Source organism: Podarcis bocagei (genome assembly GCF_964188305.1).
Source record: "Podarcis bocagei genome assembly, chromosome: 9".
NCBI lineage: Eukaryota > Metazoa > Chordata > Lepidosauria > Squamata > Lacertidae > Podarcis > Podarcis bocagei.
In genome coordinates this window covers 28,716,390-28,738,450 of record NC_138134.1, presented here as the reverse complement: position 1 = coordinate 28,738,450, position 22,061 = coordinate 28,716,390, and the positions used below count along the sequence as shown (strand labels likewise).

At 41.7% G+C, this 22,061-nt stretch overlaps 3 protein-coding genes across 9 annotated transcripts in view; 1 reads left to right on the top strand and 2 right to left on the bottom strand.

Moving 5' to 3' along the window:
- LOC308594975 (uncharacterized protein) overlaps positions 1 to 2,469 on the bottom strand; it is a gene marked incomplete at its 5' end in the record, with an annotated part of 46,580 nt that extends 44,111 nt beyond the window's left edge. Inside the window, 2 exons of one of the 3 annotated variants that reach the window (XM_081208603.1) lie at positions 665 to 873; positions 2,183 to 2,469. In XM_081208603.1, coding sequence (XP_081064729.1) covers positions 665 to 715 — 51 coding nt within the window. Of the gene's footprint in view, positions 1 to 664; positions 1,128 to 2,182 lie in introns of those variants that run through there. The other 2 variants (XM_081208604.1, XM_081208602.1) reach the window with 2 other exon arrangements.
- Positions 2,470 to 7,946: 5,477 nt separating this feature from the next.
- Positions 7,947 to 13,885, bottom strand: RWDD4 (RWD domain containing 4). 2 transcript variants are annotated; one of them, XM_081209167.1, is made up of 7 exons: positions 13,727 to 13,885; positions 10,846 to 10,926; positions 10,019 to 10,128; positions 9,783 to 9,927; positions 9,043 to 9,160; positions 8,236 to 8,285; positions 7,947 to 8,087 (listed from the first exon to the last, which is right to left on the bottom strand). In XM_081209167.1, exons 1-7 carry the CDS (start codon positions 13,748 to 13,750, stop codon positions 7,974 to 7,976), a joined length of 642 nt encoding a protein of 213 aa, XP_081065293.1. In that variant the 5' UTR covers positions 13,751 to 13,885; the 3' UTR covers positions 7,947 to 7,973. The 2 variants fall into 2 exon arrangements, with proteins under 2 accessions (XP_081065293.1, XP_081065292.1); XM_081209166.1 differs by lacking the exon at positions 7,947 to 8,087 and having other exon boundaries at positions 8,155 to 8,285; positions 13,727 to 13,884.
- Positions 13,886 to 14,200: 315 nt separating this feature from the next.
- The window catches only part of TRAPPC11 (trafficking protein particle complex subunit 11), a 77,472-nt gene continuing 69,611 nt past the window's right edge, over positions 14,201 to 22,061 (top strand). For 2 of the 4 annotated variants that reach the window (XR_014011733.1, XM_081208736.1), the window contains exons 1-8: positions 14,203 to 14,400; positions 14,987 to 15,215; positions 16,771 to 16,940; positions 18,956 to 19,026; positions 19,769 to 19,883; positions 20,663 to 20,762; positions 21,292 to 21,365; positions 21,747 to 21,843. Coding sequence is in view for 3 of the 4 variants with exons in the window: in XM_081208736.1 (XP_081064862.1) it covers positions 15,012 to 15,215; positions 16,771 to 16,940; positions 18,956 to 19,026; positions 19,769 to 19,883; positions 20,663 to 20,762; positions 21,292 to 21,365; positions 21,747 to 21,843 (831 nt within the window). In the remaining variant the exon portion in view is untranslated. Of the gene's footprint in view, positions 14,401 to 14,986; positions 15,216 to 16,770; positions 16,941 to 18,955; positions 19,027 to 19,768; positions 19,884 to 20,662; positions 20,763 to 21,291; positions 21,366 to 21,746; positions 21,844 to 22,061 lie in introns of all 4 variants that reach the window. The other 2 variants (XM_081208737.1, XM_081208735.1) reach the window with 2 other exon arrangements.

Sequence of the window (22,061 nt, the reverse complement as noted above, 5' to 3'; positions counted from 1 at the left end):
GCAGCCGCTTGCTATTTCACCTCAGGCGGCAAAATAGGCTGAGCCTGCTTCTGTGTCTGTATGGGCCTAGGGCACATGTACATTTTATGCTGGCTTCTAATTGTTTATGTTGACTGTATTGATATGTTCTTAATTGGTCCTGATGCTATTTGATGGTGATTCTGTATTTATTGATTCATAACTTTTGTAAACACCAAGATGACTTTGTTGATAAGCAGCATAAAATTGTTGTAAATAAGTAAATATGATATATTACATCTATTCTCCCTTTCTTAATCTCTGAGAATTTAACAGAAAGATTGGGCACTTTTAAATTGAAATGAAGTTACAGAGGAGGATATGGCCTCTAACAATATAAAAACTAGCATAAAAATTCAACATCAGATTTATTTTGAAGCAACGGTTTAGATAAGTAGATCATAACCTTTCAATATTCATAATGTGTTGAAATCTGCTGACAGTTTTGAGTTGAAAATAACACAAGGGTTAGGTATCTTTCATCTATGCTTTTTAACACTGGGGTTCTTACACAGCCCAGATACCCCCTCCAAAAATGTGAGGGTGAAATACAAAGTTTTACAACAGAAACCAACATAGGAAAACTAGTTTGTAATTTAAAACTAGTTTTAATAAAAGATCTAAGATTTACTCAAAAGGTACTTACTGTATGTAGAGGCTTCTGAGACAAATTTCCTTTTGTGTAAGCTGCCCACATGGTTTCTGCACAGATGTTTAAAGTCAGAAAATGTAGAAATTCAGCTTAGAGGAAAGTTTTATTTCATTGCCCCTTGGCGGATTGTTTTAGCTCTCTCCTGGGCTAAGAATCAGTTAGTTGTACTCCAAAACATATAACCGAACATCTTCTTATGCTTCCTTCCAAAGTTATAATTTTAGTAAGAAGAGAACAGATTTAGTAAGAAGACAGCAGGGCACAAATCTAATTACAGGTACTGCTGCGTAACTGAAAGTATTATCAGCCAATTGCAAACATCATTTCACATTTCCTTCATTTGCCTTTGAGAAGTATAACACGTATTTACAAAATACCCATGACGTAGTAGGATTTTCTCTCCCACAGATGCTTCCAAATAGCAAACAAAAACCCCATCTCTCTTCCCAGCACTATTTTTCTTCTCTGCCTCTTGGCGTATAGCAACATACAGTGGCAAAACCTGTTTGACTTGCCATTCAGATTTTAGCCTCCTTTTAAGAGCTGTTGGCTAGAACAGTCAGCTCCAAAGCCAAATAAAAAAGAGGAAAGAGGAAAAACAAGCCAAATAGCTGAACATTATTGTGCTCATAAGAATGTGTTCAGCACTCAATATGAATCTCTACCTTTATTTATTATCTCACTTTATTACAATTACAATCAGCTTAAAACAGATTCCTATACAAATTGTTGAGAAAAATAATTAAGCCAGTGTTGTCTGGAGTTTGTTAGGTGGCTGTTTTTTGCCGGTAGGTAACAATGAACAAATTTATTAATTATACAAAATCAATCGTGCTAGGTTGAGCAGCAACAATTGTTTCCCAATCAGTAGAGTTGAAATGGCTCATCAGGATAGTTGACCCCAGACCACAGCCTGCCTATCACACATGGTACAGCTTCATAGAAGACAATGATGCAACATGGGACCAACCACGCAGAACCACTGTGGAATTATTTCAGTTGGTCTCAAGTTTGAGCAGTTTGGTGAGGATTGTTACAGTTGCCTTACTGGACGAGATAACTAACTCTGTTGAAACCACAACACAGGGCAAATTCAGATAATTGTATTAGTAGTTATAATTGGAAGCGACTTCTGCCTGCACATTTTTTAAGCGAAAGAACACAGCTGGAAGACAGAGGTGGTTTTGCTGCAATATATTCTTAGGCAGCCTCCTGATGTTTTGGACTACAAGTCCACTTACCTTAAATGGTACAGCACCTCTTACCCCCACCATGATCCAGCAAGGGAAAGGCTATCAGTTTCCTTCCAGGCTGGTGCAACCCCAAAATTGGTCCTCGCACTGTCCTGGGAAGTGGGACTACAACTCTCATTAGCCCCAGCTCGGATGACCATTGGGGTGGGCTATTTTAAGATATTTTAATTACAAGGAAAGTGCAGAAGCAGAGTGTGCCCTACAATGCAACATGCAACTAAAGATCAACCAGTGTGTCTGAAGTATTTAGATATCCTACCTTTCAAGGTTTTCCTTCAAGAGCCTACCAATTCTGACTTCATGTCAAGTGGCAGCAGAAAGGAGACAAGCAATTCCGGTTTGTTTGTTTCCCCCCCAACTGGTCTATTCAGATAAATTGTCATGGTAACTAAATTTCTACTCTGCATAAACCGAGTTTCCTCTCCATTGGGGAGCTATTGAACAAAAGCACTCTATTTTCCATAGCTGGCAGTCTCAAATATGAGTCCCGTCCCCCCATCAGCAGAAATACAGGTGCTCACGACAAAGATGTTAGATGTTTAATATCTGGATTCCTTTCATAGAAATTGTGTGTGAAAGGCGCAATAATTTATGTAGGTATTCACTGCACTAAAAATTACATAGCTGAGTGTCTACATATCCTGTTCATTTTTGTGATGGCTCTAATTAAATTTCAAAGAAGCACAGATATAACATCTATTTGTAGAAAGGCGGGAGTTGTCAAAATATAACTTGGCCTGTGATCCAGTCTGTTGATCATGCTATTTAATTTACTTATTTGGAAGGATATGTAGGTTTGGATCCTATATTGATTCCCCAGTAGCAGGGGGTGGGGGAGAACACATGGAGCAGGCTAAACTGTTTCTGGAGCAGTCTTTCTCTGCTAAAATTATCCCGCTCTCATCAGTTTTCCTTGTTTGAAATGGTTCTTTACAACAGAAACATTCCACCAGTTTGCTCACATCCTCAACACTAGGACATCCCATGCATTTCTTTTATTCTGTGTGCTACATGCCAACTCACCCACTGTTGCTCTATCTCCCCTTCCCCCTTCCATGACGGCTATGTTCTACCCACATTGTTCGAGGCAGCATGTTACTGGGAATCACAGGTTGGGGGAGCTTTGTTTCCAGTGTTATTTTTCTAGAAAAAGAGGCGCTTACCATGAACGCCTCCCTTGTTCTCTTATAGTGGCAATGGCGCCCACCAGAGAGGTGCTGGAACTGAGTTCTGGTGAGTTCCATCTGGAAAAAACACACCCACACCCAATCCAGTGCTCATGTCCTGCTTGCAGCCTTCCAGTTGGTCACTGTGAGAATGGGTAAAGGTACCCCTGCCCGTACGGGCCAGTCGTGTCCGACTCTAGGGTTGCACGCTCATCTCGCTCAACAGGCCGGGAGCCAGCGCTGTCCGGAGACACTTCTGGGTCACGTGGCCAGCGTGACTAAGCGGCATTTGGCAAGCCAGCACCAGCGCCGCACATGGAAACGCCGTTTACCTTCCTGCTATAAAGCGGTACCTATTTATCTACTTGCACTTAGGGGTGCTTTCGAACTGCTAGGTGGGCAGGAGCTGGGACTGAACGGCGGGAGCTCACCCGCCGCGGGGATTCAAACTGCCGACCTTGCGATCAGTACTGAGGTTTTACCCACAGCGCCACCCGCGTCCCTGCAAGAATGGGATGCTGTGCTAAATAGGCCTTTGGTCTGCTGCAACAGGGCTCTTCATGCGTCTTGTAGCATATTGTTACAGAGACACATAATGCTGCCCAGCCAAATTGAAGCAGGTTGAAGTCACAAAGATTTTGATAGCAGATTGAAATATGTGCTGAACTCTACAGTTGAAGTTTCTGCTTAACTTTGGCCCACCGTATGCACAGGGCCTAAATGCAAATAAACACACAACACAGCAGATAAATATATATTTATTTAAACCCCTCCCTTCCCACAATAAAAATTAGATGGCATTAAGGCATCTTATGCTCTATTACTATTTAAACAGTAAAGAGAACTTTTAGATACAAAACGGCACATCTATGCAAAATTCCGTTTTATCTACCCATTTCGTAGTTATATCCATCTCTTTATTCATTAACATATACAAGAAAACATGACAACTCCTATTTTTCCAAAGGAAGAAAATAACAAACAGAAATAAATGGCGCCCAGCATTTAGGGCGGGTACTGTGCTACCTTTTGAGAGGGAAAATACAAACTACCATAAATGCATTTCCAACAGAGAAAATGTACTGGTGGGTTAGTACTAGTTATTTTTTCATCACAGTTTATCACACAGTGGAATTCTATACAGGTTTACTCAGAAGTTCTGAGTTCAATGAAGTGTACTCCCCAATGTGTTTTGGACTGCAGTCCTATCAGAATTCTAATTACCCATTTAAAAAATAATAATTATCAGAAGTGAAATTATATTTAGCCCATCAACTTTGTGGATGAGTGAGGAACAGTAACTTCATAGATAAAAGGTAAGATTCATTGCTGTCAAATAACAGTGGCTCTGGATTGAATAGGATAGTTTCATTTGTATTGGGAAACAGCTTGGGATGTGTATCTTTTGTTATGCTTATAAAAGAGGTGGGATGATTTGGCTGAAACTGGAGGGACTCAGCAAGTAAGCCTTGTGGATTTCAATATTCCCCCATAATTAATGACCTGACGAGGTCTGTGGCCACTGGAGTATTAGCTAGAGTCACAAAGTGTATCCCAACAATTCACTAGCTTTCTATGCTGCTGCTGCTGTAGTAGTAGTAGTAGTAGTAGTAGTAGTAGTAGTAGTAGTAGTATTTATTTAATTTATATACCACCCACTTACCCTGGTTACGTGCTGATGTAATAATAAATCAAGTAGTAGAAGGGTGTGTACAAGTGGGGCATTGCCTCTACAGTGGCTACCGGCAATCAACCAAAGGTTTCTGGGGAAAGGTTCATGGCTGGGATGAAAGGAGCTGGGAGAAATGATGGCATTCTGGGGCTTAAATTTATTTTATTTATTCAACCAAATTTGAAAACTGCTTGACTGTAGTAAAACCTCTAAGCAGTTCACCAGAACTATTAAAATTATCAACAAAAACAGTTAAAGTCATTAAACACATTTAAAGTTAATTAAAATCAACTGTAAAAAAGATTAAAACACCTCAACTTCTATGCAAGGCAAGTAAATATTTAAATGGGGCTATTGGCGCATGAACCGTTGACTCCCATTGGCTGTAGTGCTGCCCTGCCTCAAGTATGTCTATACATGCCGCTCTTTTCCAGCCTCTTCTGCTAGGATATTTCATCCAGGGATTGAACTTGCAACCCAATGTCTATGGAGCTTCTGCTATCCCATTCCACCGAGTTGCAGCTCCAAATGCACCTAGTGCATCTAAACATGGTTTGGGGCAGTGATGGCCAAACTTGGCCCTCCACCTGTTTTTGGACTACAACTCCCATCATCCCTAGCTAACAGGACCAGTGGTCAGGGATGATGGGACCTGTAGTCCCAAAACAGCTGGAGGGCCAAGTTTGGCCATCACTGGTTGGGGGAAAGGGTGTGTGTCATAGCAAAGGTTGTTGGGTAATTACAAAAGCCACATTGTGGGTCTGACTTGTGCTAATTCCTGTGGCAGGCGGTGACTTCATTCTCTTCTGTCTCACGTTACAGCATTCCATCCTAACAAACTACCAGATAACTCCTGGTGCTTTCTGCTGTGAACTCCCTACCATACTGTTCCTCCTTTCTTGCCTCTGGCTTCTCCATTAGCAAAATATCTTTTTTCTCCATGGAAGACACCAACATATAAGCTATGTGGAGTGTTCCGACAGTTGTTAGTGTATGATCACTGATCCCAGAGCAAATCTCAAATCTCATTCAAGGGCCCACAATTCTCAGAGCCCAGGGCTCACTAGGATATTGGGTTGCCAATGGAATGGTTCTTCCCTTCTTGTTTGCCTGGCAAAAATATTATTGTTGTAGGCTGTGGATTGGCAGAAGATTTAATCCCTGTCTGAAGGGAGGCCTGATGCTTGTAGTTTCTGCCTACTGCTACCTCCCTACAGCATGGAGAGGTGGAGCCATCTCTCTCTAGTTGTGCATGGGACACCAAATGTACTGGCTCAATCATATAATGAGTGCATTTGTTCTTTGCCATGGGCTGATAACTGATGCAGGGACTGTACCAATGCAAGGGCATCATTAGTGGCTGGTAGGCAACTGCAGATGTGCCGTGGGAATAAAAGTTGATACCTTATATTTTGTACCTCATGATCCTGTTTTGCTTTCTAGGACTATGACTATATTACAGCTGGGAAGCTGTGCTAGAGGGAGACAATGGAATTGGGTTGAAAAATGCATTTAAAGAATACCACGGTTCAGGAAGATCCAAAATTTAGCCTGTCATTGTAGATTTCATCTGAAAAGCTGGATCAGTAATGAATAGTATTTGAAATAACACTGAAGAAGCTATGCAAGAAAGAAATATAAAATAAGACTAGCAGCTAGAGCATTAGATGATTCACTTTCAGTTTTGCATGATTTAGTACAGGGTCAAACAGTATAAAAGCAAATTACATATTGTTATATTCAGAGGCCTGATAGTTGACATCGAAATAGAAGGAGACAATCTTCAACCAAATTTCTTTAAAGGCAAACATGTGATATGAAGAAAGTGATTATGGATACCAAAAACATTTCCCTCTAGGTAAGCACACCTTTTCAGATTACAATGTGCGAGGAACTGTCATTTTATAAAATGTAAATGAAAAAAGAGAGAATATGGCAGTTGATTCCAAACAGTGTTGTAGTAAAAGCTGATGTTTTCCTATATCAGTGTCCTCCTATTCATCATCCTTGGAGCCAGTTTTGCTTAGCTGAAAAAAAGATTAAAATATTCAGTAGCTACCATTTTTCTTGGCCTCAATCTGTAGATTTTCTGTTAACTTTTTTCTTTCTTAAAGGCAGGTATCTGAGACTGGTACTGCTAGTATCTAGAATGTCACAAAATTCAGTAACAGGTGTAAAAACCGATTTACTGCCAAAACGAAGAGAGCTGCTTATACAAAAAGTTGCTGAAAGGGTTAGAGAGACATACAGTAAAAAAAGAAACCCTGAGAGTACGGACCTGGGACTATAGCACTGATCAGAATCCCAGTGCATGGAAACAAAGTATGTCTTGGCCTGAGGCAGTTCATCAGATGCTTTGTGGCAACCTTAATGAAACTCAGTAGACATGTTTTACCACTTTATTAGACGGCCTGCCTGGACAGCCCTTAAAGTATTGTTTTTTTAATTAACATTAGATTACTAAAAAGTTTGATTTGTTGTGATTCTTCTGTGATCGTTCCTTCACACATGCAAACCATCACTTTGCACTATAGTCAATGGCCTTGTTTGCATATCACTTTATACCATGGTGAGCTTAGCTGTAGTTTAAAAGTGAATATGAAGTGTGATGAAGTACAGGGGGGAAATTAGGCATTGGTTTAAGGTGATATGTGAAGCAGGCTAGTGTACAACATAATTACAACGACGGAGGAATGCAAGCATGCAGGGAGATGGCAATTACACATGTGGGCATTGAACTTATTTGTAAACAGTTAACCTGTATTAATCACACATTTACAAGCACTGGGAACATCACACAATATTTTGATTTCCACTTTCTTGCATATTCAATACAGTGGTACCTCGGGTTAAGTACTTAATTTGTTCTGGAGGCCCGTTCTTAACCTGAAACTGTTCTTAACCTGAAGCACCACTTTAGCTAATAAGGCCTCCTGCTGCTGCCGCGCTGCCAGAGCACGATTTCTGTTCTTATCAGGAAGCAAAGTTCTTAACCTGAAGCACTATTTCTGGGTTAGCGGAGTCTGTAACCTGAAGCGTATGTAACCTGAAGCGTATGTAACCCGGGGTACCACTGTATTATATATCAGATTTGGTTGAAAAGCTCTAACAATTACTATTCTTTTCACAAAAGTGGTAGGCTGGTTAGCCAATACTTCTGAATTTGTTTAAAAAAATACGTGGACACAATTCAATAGGATTTCTTTTCATGTTTAGGATAAGTGCCCTAAAAACTTATCAAAAGGAGAAAGTATCCCAAATAACCTTGGAATTAAAAGTATCTCAAAACTAGTACAACAATTCAGGAAGACTGAAATACTTACATGCTACATAAGGACAAGAAGAGAATCCAAATGCCATCCATGTCCAAAATGGTTAACAAAAAGAAGAGAAAGGGAGAGAAACAGATTAAACACTGCTGAAGTCTCTTAAATATATATGTATTAAATAATTTTCAACTGTGATGTATGTTACCTTTATTACATCAACCCAATTCCATCCTCGAGGAAGCTCTCCTTTGTGATCTATTCAAAACACCACAAACAAGCCATTAATTTTCAAATCTCAGATTTTAATTAATCGCTTCCTGGTTTGCAGCAAACCACATCTTGCTGCGAGATTCAAAATGCAAAGTATTATTTGCAGCCACACACTAAATAATTAAATGGGGTTCATAAAGGGAGTGGGAAGGAAGGACAACGTGAACACAGGGTTCATTCTCATAGTGCAGGGGTCAGCAACCTTTTTCAGCTGTGGGCTGGTCCACTGTCCCTCAGACCATGTCGTGGGCCAGACTATATTTTTTTGGGGGGAAGTGAACGAATTCCTATGCCCCACAAATAACCCAGAGATGCATTTTAAATAAAAGGACACATTCTACTCGTGTAAAAACACGCTGATTCCCGGACCATCCATGGACCGGATTGAGGAGGCGATTGGGCCACATCTGGCCCCCGGGCCTTAGGTTGCCTACCCCTGTCATAGTACCAAACCATGGTTTGATCTTTTTATGGGAGCCAACTCAATAACTACTGAAAGATTAACTGTATTCACACACACACACACACACACACACACACACACACACGGCTTTAATAAACATTTTATTATTAAAGCACCCAAAAAAGCAAAAAATCCTGCACAAAAATATAAACATAATATACAAACATTGGTAAAATCCTGTACTTTGACAAACATTTGTTAAATCTCCTAATTCATACAATAACAAGATGCATATTTTAAAAAAATCTAAAAGAAACATATGAACTACACCATACACACCTGTTTTATCTGCTAACTTTCGTTTTTGTGTTTTGGTCAATTGTTCCTTTTTCTCTTTTTTCTTACTAGTTTGTGCTGCATCTGGATGTCCTGTTGAGATGCAGTTGTTCAAAGCTGTCTAAAAAATGTAATTTGTTAATAAGATATTTCTGTAATTTATTGGCACTTTCTCTCATCCTTGGGTTCCCATCTAGTAAAGATCCAACAGCTTCAGATTTTCATCTATACTTTTCTACACTGGAAACTTAGCATTTACTGGCTATGAAAGCTCATTTTGAGATAAGTATATTTGTGTTGTGACTTATGATAATCCTTGTTGACAATACAAGTTTTATATATTGTAGCCAGTGAACAATATACAATTCTAGGTATGATAATCAGCCATTTTTACTAACAACATCCAGAATACCGATTTGTAACTGAGGCAAACAGTTACCGTATTTTTTGCACCATAACACTCACTTTTTTCCTCCTAAAAAGTAAGGGGAAATGTCTGTGCGTGTTATGGAGGGAATGCCTACGGGTGGCATGCCTACGGATTTTCCTCCTCTAAAAACTACGTGCGTGTTATGGTCGGGTGCGTGTTATAGAGCGAAAAATACGGTACTTGTTTACTATAGGAAAGTGAAGCTTTTCTAGAAATGTGAACTTATTCTTGCAGTGGCAGTTTGGCATTGACTTCTTAATATTTGGGGGAAAACACTAGTATTTTGAGATATATAAACAAGTTATCAGCTTACCGCAATATTAATGGGTTGGTTTTCCATAAACAGCTCTTTATTATCTTTGGCATATTCAAAAATTGTGTATGTCATAGAGGTACCAAGGTTGACTTCAACTTCTTCCATTAATTTGTTCAATATACTTTGCTTTATGGTGGAGGCTCTAGGAGAAATAATAGAATTCCTTTTAGGGATAGATGCAAAAGAAGGCTATTCCAGAAGGAATGCCACTTCTTATAATCTGGACTACTTACATAGAGTTATTGAAGAATGCATCCATAGAGATGACTGGAGCAGTTTGAGGGTATGTTTCTGGCCATGATATTTCTATCAGGAAAGCTTTAGGGTCTCCATTTTCACCTATCTGGAAAATATTTATAAAGCATGGCAGTGTAAGAAGAATCCAGGACCCCCCCCCCCCCGATTTTTAAACCAAAGAAGAAATACTGAAATATATTTGTTTTATAACAAGGATCCTTCACTATTCATTTTTATTATTATCATCATCCATAGAATTGAGTCTTCAGATAAGACGACTGCAACACTAATTGATACAAATGTAAAATATTATTTCACAGGAATCCATGCAGCTGCCATTATAAAACAATAGTAAAAAAGATATTTGCTCCATAGGTAACTTTCCTCATTCTGACTAAACGCAGTATCATCACTGTTTAATTATTAATTCACGTTATTCTTAATTCAAATAATTATCGCTTAATTCAAATGAGATTGCTGGATAACAGCATGAATCTGAGCTCGACTTCACAAATTGCATGCTGTCAATCCTATGAAAATGAATGTGGCTATTGAAGCTTAAAGTTAAATATTCCTTCATTCACATTAGACAAGTGGTATACTTTTTTCTTAATACGTTTGTTGCCCACTTTTCCTATAAAATAATCCCAAAGCAGAGTACAGTAGCTAAATCACAGTAAATGCATGCAATTAATCAATAAATCAATAAAAAAAGTAAAAACTGTGAGCTACCTCAGATACACACATATGTCTTGGAGGAATTGGGACTCAGTTCACGTCAACACAGTTTACTTTTCTGTAATAAAACCTCACGCAAACTCACCCTATATTGAAAGGAAATAGGGCTAAGTTCCCTAAAACACTCATCACCTTCATAAATAGAACGTAATGCTTCTAGCTCCATCTGAAGGAAAGAACAAGAAAACTATTAATATTTTTAAAACCTAAAGAGAACATTTGGACAAATCTTTAAAACACAAAATAGTCCTAATGGTAGTGCTGCAGGAAAGGGCCAGAGATACTTAGCAGTAGTGGTCTTGGTGAACTCCTATTTGCTTCTTAACCATTTAAATTGTGTACAATCTGTTTAAGTATTAATATTTGATATTAATTTCATCACCTTCAACCTTAGTTCAAAATATTTTTTAAAAAGAGAACATTAAACAAAAAAGGGTTTAATATTACTACTACTGATGCACTGTGGGTTAAATCACAGAGCCTAGGGCTTGCTGATCAGAAGGTTGGTGGTTCAAATCCCCACGATGGGGTAAGCTCCCATTGCTCGGTCCCTGCTCCTGCCAACCTAGCAGTTCGAAAGCACACAGTGCAAGTAGATAAAAGAGGATGTTCCCTTTGGGCTCTGGGGAGGGTCTCCTCATGAGCCGGAGGCGCAGCAGGGCTTTATTGAGGCACTTCAGGTCTTTCCTCCTAATTCTGGTTTCCAGTGGCATGCATATGCACAGTCACACATCACTTGAATACACATAACTGGGGTGGGGTGGAGTGCCTGTACTTTTTAAAGTAGTCTGGACAGAACCAAAAGCCCTATCTTATTTTGCATGTGCTTTTTTTTTAAAAAAAAAGCAGTTATGATTAATTTTCACTGTTTTGTACAAGACCTTAAAATGCATATACACATGTAGAAAGATTGTAGGAGTATTCTGTGCATGGTACTCCCTATACAGTGGTACCTCGGTTTACAAACTTAATCTGTTCCGGAAGTCTGTTCTTAAACCTGTTTTGCGGAGTTCGTAAATCAAATAGTTCATAAACACAGCTGTTCTTAAACTGAGGTACCACTGTAACTTTTTGATCCCCCCACTTATGGACAATAGTGCCTTGTGTCATATTTCAAGCTACAGTACTTTGAAAGTCTCCCCTGTGTCCCTTGCTTCACAACCCATTTACTATGTGGCCTGGGAGACTGCTGTTTTGAGAAACAGAAGCCCAAAGTTCCATTAGGCATATGCTCTCTAATGCAGTTCTTTAAATCCAAGGCAAAGTTAAGAAAAGAAAACATGAAAATACATATTCTATACAACAGATAAATTTGGATATTTGTATCTATCTATAGAATTGATAGAATTATTCAATATGAACAATACAACAAAAATTATGATCCAAATCCAATGTTTACATCTTGTTGGAACTGAATATGTAATGAACACATAACTATCGGGTTTTCTACTGTGTAGCAAAAGTAAAGATGGTAGGTTGTCTTTGTGAATGTAGATGTGGGGTCTGTGTGTCTGGTCTGTGTTCGCGCACTCTACCACCAAGCTATGGTCCCACCAAGCTATGCTCCCTTCCGGCTTTCAATCAGTGCAGAGGTTTTCAACATTTTTGAGTCCACAGCTCCCTTGAGCAACTACATTCTTTCAGCGGTACCCCTGTGGGGCTCAGAAGCCCAGTTATGTCACCCCTTGCCTGCAGAGCAGGCAGACTCTCACCTTTTTGAACATCCTCCTTTGTGGGGTGTTCCCTCAGCCTCCTTTCCCCTCTCCTTGGGAGTCCTCTGGGCAGCCAATACTGCCGCCCCTGGTCTCTGAGCTGCCCCTCCCCCGCCCCAAAGAGAGGTGCCTCCACACACTGCCCCATAGGGGCCTGGGACTTGTCTGTCCATTCCCAACAGCAAGGGCTGGTGGACTGGCTGGCTGGTCTCCCTCACCTGCTTGCTTGCTTGCTTGCTTACTCTGAGGCTGCTTCAGCTCCTGGCAACCAGCACCCCCTGACCAGCCCCAGAGGCAGCATTCGCCTGTGGAGCTTGTAGCCAGGTCTGCCCCAACTAACAGCTGTGCTTTGGGAGGCTGAGACACAAGAGGGCATCTGAGGATGAGGGAAGGAAAGAGGAACAGATGACAGTGTTGCACCCATGACCATCATTCAAGGCACCCCAGGGTGCCACGCCACACTGGTTGAAAAACCACTGAATCAGGGTATTGCCTACTTGGTGTTGACAACTATAGTGAGTAAATTACCAAAATTATCCTGAGGTTTTTAAGCATGCTAACTTCTGTAATGTAGGGGTGGGCCTATGGGATTCAGTTTGTTTTTTTCACTAAGACTCAGAACCACCAAACAGAAGGAGGTGCAAAACAGTGGTTTAGCAAGGCAAGTCTGCTTAGAATTAAGGAACAGGATGTCTCTGCACATAAGCTCTGCTCTAGCGCTTGAGATCTGGATTTGAACCAAGCTTGCAAGCCCCTTCTGCAAAGATGCCCACTCTTGCAACCCATCTCTCTCCTCCCCCCCCCCCCCGCAGCCTAATTCTTGCTATTGTCAGGACACTTCAGAGTCAGGAAACCTTCCGGATCTTCTGCAAATCACCTAGATATCCAGCAGCGGGTGCTAGTCTAAATTCTGCCCAGCTCTGCTCTGTTCATAGAATTGGAGAGTTAGAAGGGACCACAAGGATCATCTAGTGCAACTCCCAGGAAGGAAAATGCAACTGTCTCATATGGGGATCGAAATTGCAGCCTCTGCATTATCAGCACCGTTGCTCTAAGCAATTGAGCTATGACCCATGTTGCCTGTACAAGCTTTTGGCTGCGGCAGGCAGAAGCTCAACAGGTGCAGCGCCTGCCCCGAGAGGCAGAGCGGGGGGTGGGGGGGGGAGAACTTCGCCTTTTGATTCTCTACTTGTGCAGCGGATGAAACTCTGCCCTTCTCCCCATCATCACCAAAACCTTTCAATCCTCACTCACCTCCTGGTCTTCGTTCGCCGTCATGGCGCGACACCGGAGGAAACAGGAGGCCCCCCCCACCCAACCCCTTTCACTGCCCACCGTCCCTCCTCCCAGGTGATCGCGACGCCCTCCTCTCCGCCAGGGCGAGATCCACGCAGCCCCGACTGATCCCGACAGCCGCCTACCCGTGCGCGTGCGCCGAAAATGACAAGGGGAGGCGGGGTCACGGCACCCGCGTCCTCACCGGCCTTCCTATTGGACGCTGGGGTCCACCCTTCCGCGTCTTGTTCCCGGCTGGCTATTGGCCACAGGCTCTTTCAGACGCGCCCTCTGGCTCGCTTCGGTTCCCTTACGCCAGTCCGGCCTCTTTCCTGGTCCTCATTGGCTCTTCGTCGAACTCTAACGTCACCCGCGCTCCAATGGTTTCGTCCCTTGATGAGTTTTGGCGCTCATTGGCCAGCTGGAGACGTCGCTCTCAGCTGGTTTCGCACCCCCTCTCCCAACCCCCGGCTTGTTTGCTGGGCTCCTCAGTCAGGCCTTGGGCTGCTGACGCTGCTGCTTTTGGACCTTTTTACCTACTCTCCTCCGTGGTTCGGTCGGGCCTTTCCCATGGACTGCGCCGGTGGAAGTTGAGCGGGGCCGCCTGTGGCGCTGAGGGGGAGCTGATTCTTCCTCACCGTGCAGCGGCGCAGGTGCGGGTGGAGCGGGGCCGCGCGGGGCGTGGTGGGCTGCGAGGGGAAGGGGACGCGGGAGGGTCAGGCGCTGTCAGCTGTAGGGAGCGCCATGACTGGCTCCGGGAGGGGCCGCGGAGGGAAAGCGCCGGCCAGCGGCCTCGGGCGAACAGGGACACCGCCGAGAAGCTCGGGGAAAGTTGGTCATTCATGGCCGCTTGGTCATTCATGGCTAAGCCACAAATTTATTTCAGGCTGCGGAGTTTGCAAAGCTAAGCAGGGTCCGGTATGGTTTCAGATTGGATGGGGAACCGCGTGTTGAGGTTCCTGGGTTGGACTGGATGACCCTTGGAGTTTTTTCCAACTCTACAATTCTATGATTCCATATACTGCTATTAAGGTGGTGGAAGCTGTGCCTCTTTCAATCCTAAGATTTTATTTACTATTGCATGTCGTATCAGCTTGCATTTGGGAAGAATTTAGTCAGAGGTATTTTTATTTTTTTAGCATAGGTTTTTCTTTCTTTTCACTATTGGTGTCCCAGAATAACGATAAATGTATCTGAGTAACAGACCAGTTCATTGAAAATGTATACTTACTGTTTCAGATTTCCCTGTGAACCAACCATAACGATGAGCCCTTCGCAATGGGACTTTCCTGTGGAACTATGCTGCCGTCCTATGGCCTTCGTTACACTCACGGGTTTGGATGTAGTGTATAATGCTGTTCATCGGGCAGTTTGGGACGCCTTTTGTGCAAACAGGAGAGCGGACAGAGTACCAATTTCTTTCAAAGTACTCCCTGGGGATCATGAATATCCTAAATGTAGGACAAAGGTATTGCTTTTCATTTTATGTTTGGAAGTAAAGGATTATGTCTTGATTTGTAAAATATATTTAATATAAATTACTTGCTACTTGCAGTGATTCTTGTAATTCTTTGAATAATCAGTTTTCCACTTGAAGGTTAATTGAATGCTGGAATCAGCTAACGGGATACTTTCAAAAGGAAGCATATAATTGTAGCTTAAATCTAAAAACTGAGTTATTATATAGGCTAGAACCCTTATTCTGTATGTGACACAAGCCAAAGCATGCTTTGCAACTCTACTTGAGACTATTTTAGGAATAAATTGACAGTTCTCACAATGGAGGGATTTAGAAAGTGGAGTCACCCAGGAATCCATATTGAGACTTCTGTTTTTAACCTGTCCATTCATAGTCTGAGTTAGGGGTGAACAGTGGGGGGGAAAAATTGTGACGCGCTCCAAAATATTCTTTCCAGACTGGGTGAATGGGCAATAAAATGGCGAAAGCAATTCACTGTAAGTGAGTATAAAGTGATACACACTGAGGGATGGGAAGTCCTAATTTCTTATATATGCTAGTTGGGTCTTACCTGACTGACCTGGAGCAAAGTCTTGGGGTTTTAGTGCATAGCTCTATGAAGATGTTGTTTCATTGTGCAGTAGCTGTTAAAACGGGAATATCACGTTAGGAATCCTTAGGAAACAGATTGAAAAATAAAGCAATATTATAATACCATTGTACAAATCTTTATTGAGGCCACACTTGGAACGCTATATACAGTTCTGGTCCCCTCACCTCAAGAAGGAAATTGTAGAGTTGCAAAACAATTTGGAAAAGTGCTACCAAAATGATCAAGGGGTTTGAGCAATTCCCCTGTGAGGAAAAGTTACAACAATTGTGCCTTTCTAATTTAGGGGGGGAAATGGGAATGATAGAGGTGTATAAGATTATGCATGGAGCAGAGAACGTGGATTGGGAGAATCTCCCTCCTTTATGATACTAGAATCCAGGACCTTGGAAGATTCAGAATGGGCAAAAGAAAGTGCTTCGCTCAAATGCATAGGAATATGTTCCCCCAAGATGTGATGGGCACCAATTTTAAAGAGAGATTAGGCAAATTCATGGAGGATAGGACTATCATCATCTTCTGGCCATAATGCCTATTCTCTGCCACCAAAGTCGGAATCTTTTAATATCAGGTGCTGGGAGGTGCAAGTGGGGAGAACACAGTTGTGTTCATGTCCTGTTTGCAAGGCTTCCCATAGGCATCAGGTTGGCCATTGTGAGAACAAGATGCTAGAGTAGATTGTGATTCTTGCTTTCTTACAATGAAGCATGTTTACGTAGAAAGTCCTCCTAAGTATAATGAAACTTTCCCCCAAGTGTACTCTGCTCTAGGCAGTAAGGTTGGTGACTAGCGTAGAGAAGAGAAAGGTTTGATCCTTTATTGTACTTCTGGTGGCCGTGATTGAGAAGGACATGGGATAAAGCAGAATGTTTAAGTCCTGGCATAAATATATCAGTCACGCAAACTTGTGTAAGAACAGAGAGAGCAGCTCACCTTGTTTGTCAATGCTTGCAGAGAACAACGTATGAATGGTACATTCCAAAAGGAATCTTGAAGACTGGTTGGATGAACAAACATCTGAACTTGGTGCCTGCACTTGTTGTGGTGTTTTATGAACTGGACTGGGATGAGCCACAGTGGAAAGAAAAACAGTCAGAGTGTGCTACTAGAGTTGAAATTGTCAGGTATAATTTCAAAAGATTTATTAGGTATTAGCTTAAGACAGATAAGCCAGGTGAAGTCATTGGGGCTTACTTCTGAGTGTAGAATTGCACTGTAACTTACATATGTAAGGATGCTTTTACAACAGAAGTGTAACCATAGGCTGGATTTAACTTACCGTATTTTTCACACCATAGGACGCAGTTTTTCCGTCTTAAAAACTAAGGGGAAAAGTCTGTGCGTCCTATGGAGCGAATGCAGGGGGGGAGGCAAGCAGGAAAAGCCCCCAAGAGCCACACAGAAGCTTCGCGCGGCTCTTGCGGGCTTTTCCCCAGGAGGGAGAAGGGACTGATGCGGCCAGTCAGTCCCTTCTCCCTCCTCTAGATAAGCCTTGCTCAATATCTCCAGTCATGGGAGGCTGCGCAAGGCTAAAGAGGAAGCCCGGGCAGCGAGCGCAATCCATCCCGTTCGCTGCCCGGGCTTCCTCTTTAGCCGTGCGCGCCTCTCCAGTTGCGGGAGGCTACGCAAGGCTAAAGAAGCCAACTTTTAAAAAATCTCTCTATCTCTACCTCTTTTTCTTTTTTCGTCCTTTCTCCACCCCCTTATTTTCCTCTGGATCAGTGTTTTTATCTAGATTAACGTTTTAGTTTGGAGGGGGGGAATATTATAAAAAAGGAAACTTTGCAGCTTTTATTTTAGTATACAATAAAAACAGATTAAACAAAACACAAGAGACAGAACTAGCATAGAAGAAGAGAAAAGGGAAAGAGGGAGGATACAAAGCCATTTACCAGAGGTAGATCTTAACCCTTGCCTCACCTGGAAGCTTCTCTGGGCAGGAATTCCCTCGGCTTAAGTGGGGTGAGGGAAGAGTGGCAGGTAGGGGGGTACCTACCTAGACAGTGAAGCCACATGTCTCTCCAATGAAAATTGGGAGTGGGCATTGTGTGAAGCGGCTGTGGATCTCCTGCCGCAGAAGTGTAGGACTGTATAGAGTTGGGAGGGCCACCCGAGGGTCATCTAGCCCAGCCCCCTCACAATGTAGGAATCACAGCTAAAGAACGCCAGGCAGATGGTTCCCCAACGGCTGCTTAAAAGCCTCCAGTGGTGGAGACCCCCAACAACTTCCGAGGTCACAGAATTGCAGGGTTGGAAGGGAACTCCAGGAGTCATCTAGTCCAGCCCCGGTGGACAGCGGGCACGATCCATCCCGTTGTGCAAGGCTAAAGATGCTGCTCAAGGCTAAAGAGGAAGCGCGCAGCCTGTCCGTTGCTCTTTGGGGCTGGGGGGGGGGATAATATTTTTTCCCTTGATTTCCCCCTCTAAAAACTAGGTGCGTCCTGTGGTCCAGTGCATCCAATAGAGCGAAAAATACGGTAATGAGTTCCACTAGTGCAGTGGTTCCCAAACTGTGCTCCAAGGAGCACTTGGTCTCCCCGAAGCATCTCCAAGTGCTTAGCAAATAAATAAGCACACGCCTTTGGCATAAAGGCAACAGTAGTACTCCATGACGAATTTCTCTCCTGAAAAGTGCTCTGCAACTGAAAAAGTTTGGGAACTAGTGGAAGCCAGTGCAAGGACCTCTGCAAGGACAACAGGGTTTTCTCTTTCTCTACTCCCTGCCTCCCCCCACCCAGCTGGAGAGATGAAAGGGGTCATCATTCTGACTGGCAAGCTGAAATGCTTGTGCTGACAGAATGATTGCTGTTGTACTATGTTGAATTCACCCCCATGTTTGAAATGCTACTTTTTAAAAAAGCACACATACCTTCTTAGTTTACACCTTTGGGAAACCTAACCTGAGTGGAAAGAGAGAAAGCCTGCTGCTGAGCTCTGTTGCTTTCTTTAAAACAAAAACAGAAAGCCTCATTTTAGTTAAGATTGTACTAAATGTTTGGTTTGACTTCACCCCCAGAGGCGCACTCTGTTGTCTCTTGAGACAGGCAACATTTATTACTAAACATATTTTGCAGTATGTATGGTCTAAAGGCTTGCATGCTTACCACCCTCAGTTTGATGTTATTTATTGTTCTTACAGGCAGAGTTTGCAGGGAAGAAACACAAAAGTTGCTGTGGTTTTGATTCAGAAGAAAACACCGTTACCTCCAGGTGAAGTACAATTGAAAGCTAAAATGATCAGATTTGAAATAAATGAACACAGTAATCTGAAGTTGTGAAATACACCTGTTTTTCAGTAGAAGGCAGAAATGTGTGCCATAAAAGGGGGGCGGCGGCTTGGTATAGGTTGAATGTTTTTCAGTAGCAGTTATTTTATTTATTTATAAACATTTTCATATACTACTGTATCATAGAAATATATCACAGCGGATTACAACAATATCAAAACACACAATTAAAAAAAAACAGGTTAAAAGCAAAAGAATTAAAAGTATACAGTATATCTGTCTTAACCCTTGGCTGGAGACAGATGACAGAGCTGAGACTGGTTTGAAAGCCTTTTATGGAGTGTATAGTCGTATCTCACTTTTCTCTCTGGTAATCAGGTTTTCTAGGTTCCTTTTTATTTGTGTTAAAAGCCTTTCACGCTGTCCTTGACGTTCTTTTAGGAATCTAGTGCACCACGGGTTCGGATATATTGTAATCAACTGCAATAGCAGTGTTGTTCCTGTAGGTCTGGCGGTCTTAGTTGTTTTTCTGAGCTGGAAGAAAAGACAAACTCCACACTTGCTTGAAAAGGGAACCATTCATCTTATATGTTGTAGCGCACAATGAACTCATTTGCATGTCATGTAAACTATGGTTAATAGCGTACCGTGAATGTGACAATCTGTCGCCCTTTGACAGATTTTCAGAAAGTGGATGGTTCAGCATTTTTAAAATTTTATTTTAGGAGAAGACGTTATTGCTTCTGAAAGGGCAGCGGCTTTATGCAATGCTTGTGACCTCTCTGGAAAGTCACTGTTCGTTTTGCCACATACTGATCACCTTGTAGGTTATATTATAAGGTAAGTAAATTATGTGAGAGGCAGGCTTTTCTTTAGTTATTTTTTTACCATGGCCGAAATCATCCTCGTGCTTGTTTGAGAGTCATATTGCACTCAGCGGAACTTGCTTCTGAGCAGTGATGACTGGTACCTATTGAGACAGGTGGGGAAGAAGGCAGGGAACCCAACAGTAGATGGAGCCAGAGGCAATGAAACGCAGAGCAAATGCATTTTAGTTTTGTCCCCATCCTCCCTGCTGAGTTCTGCAAGGGCAACACTGAGACTAAGGAGGAAGAAAGTGTCAAGCAATGCTACCATGTGGACTGGTTGCAGTTGAAAAGACAGGCAAGTGCAGCTGGCTGAGAGCAGACTGAGTTTGGTAAGGTAGTGCCCAGTTTGCCCTAATAGAACAGCCTCTGCTGCTTCTGAGCAGTTATAAGGTCAGGCTGAGCATATGGCTAGTTTTTAGAAAATAAGCATTTTTAAAACCTCTCCACAATTTAACACATTTTCTTTCATGTGTATTAAATCTCCACCAAGTGTGTTTACATTGACATTTTATGGAACTCTTGAATACACCCATTACGTACATGTTATGTATTTCTGTTGAAACGTAATGAATCCACCACCATTTTATTTCTGGAAAAGCTGTGTGCTCCTGTTCCATGCTGCTGATATACATAAGATTTATGGGAGAGAAATGAGGGTGAACATATTTGAAGCAAGGCAGCTAGCTATTGATACAGTGAAGTATTAAGACTCTTACTTCATTTTTAAGCAGTTGACCTTTTCTTTTATAGGTTAGAGAATGCCTTCTATGAACATGCACAGACATACTACTATACAGAAATCCGCAGGGTGAAATCTCATAAAGAATACCTGAACAAAACAACACATCAGGTATAACTAGCAACTTTATTAAACTAGTTGGGCTATCAGTGCTGAAGAACTTAGAAGCACCATTGCTGCAAATCCTGTTTTTACTGGTAGTTTTAAGAATATTTTATTTATAAATATTTTATTTATAAACTTATTTATAAATAAGTTTATTTTAGAAATATTGTTATTTATTTATTTCTTACTCTTCTACTAAAAGTATGCAGTGGCATATACCATAATGTTACAACCATATGTTCTATAAGAATGCAGACCATTTCTAAAATCATACCAGAATGCAAAACAAATCAAAATGCAACTTTAGCAGTAGCAAGAATAAAGCAAGTTATATGTTAAAACCAGCATTAATAACACTAGGTGTTACACGTTTAAAAGCAAGCCAAATCAGTATCCTTAATTTATGATGGAATAAATTGATTTGGTATTCTTAGAGTTTGGTATTAATCTGCATTAGTGTTGCCTAAAGCGTCATGATGATGGCTTTAAAACTAATACCACCTTTTAAAAATATTGTACGTTGGTTGTGTTGCAGCTTCTGTTTGTTAGACACCAGTTCAAAATAGGATTCTTCAGTGAATTGAAGCAAGACACACAGAATGCTCTAAAGTAAGTACTTGTATGCAGAGGCTAGAATCATGGGACCCTCCCACCTCCCCCAGTCTAGAAAGAGAGGCATATCTTCCATTTGTGGGTGGGATGAGAGACAAAGGAGTGGAGAGCACCTTTCTACTGCCATTCTTAAAACGATTAATTGCCATTCTCCATGAGTATATATGCACTGCAGCATTTTATGAAGAATATTTAATATATTTCCTTTCAAGTAACTTTACTCAAGAGGAGAGGCAACAGTAAACCCCTTTAATTCCAAAAGCACTCTGGGCCTCGCCGTTGTGGTCCAAAGAAAAGAAAAGCAATACGTTTGGGGCTCACTAATTTATTTATTCTACAACAAGTGAACAACTTCTAACTTTAACATTTCTTACTTAGAAATTACAGAACTGCATATAATCTTGTACATGAACTGAGAGCTCATGAAACAAACATATTGGAAATCAAGACTATGGCAGGATTTATAAACTACAAGGTAATGACTATTGATTTAACTTGGCCCGTCTTAGGACATTTTGTAGCAGAAGTTCCTGTTCTGAGTGATTTAAGGACAAGGAACACTTCTTAGGTGAATATCCTGAATATCCTGAGGAGGCAGTATAGGAAGAATGAGTAAGGTAAAGCTATGTTCCTACAGACCTTAATGACCTTTCTTCATGCTCTTTGTATAAAGTATAGAGGCATAGTGTAATT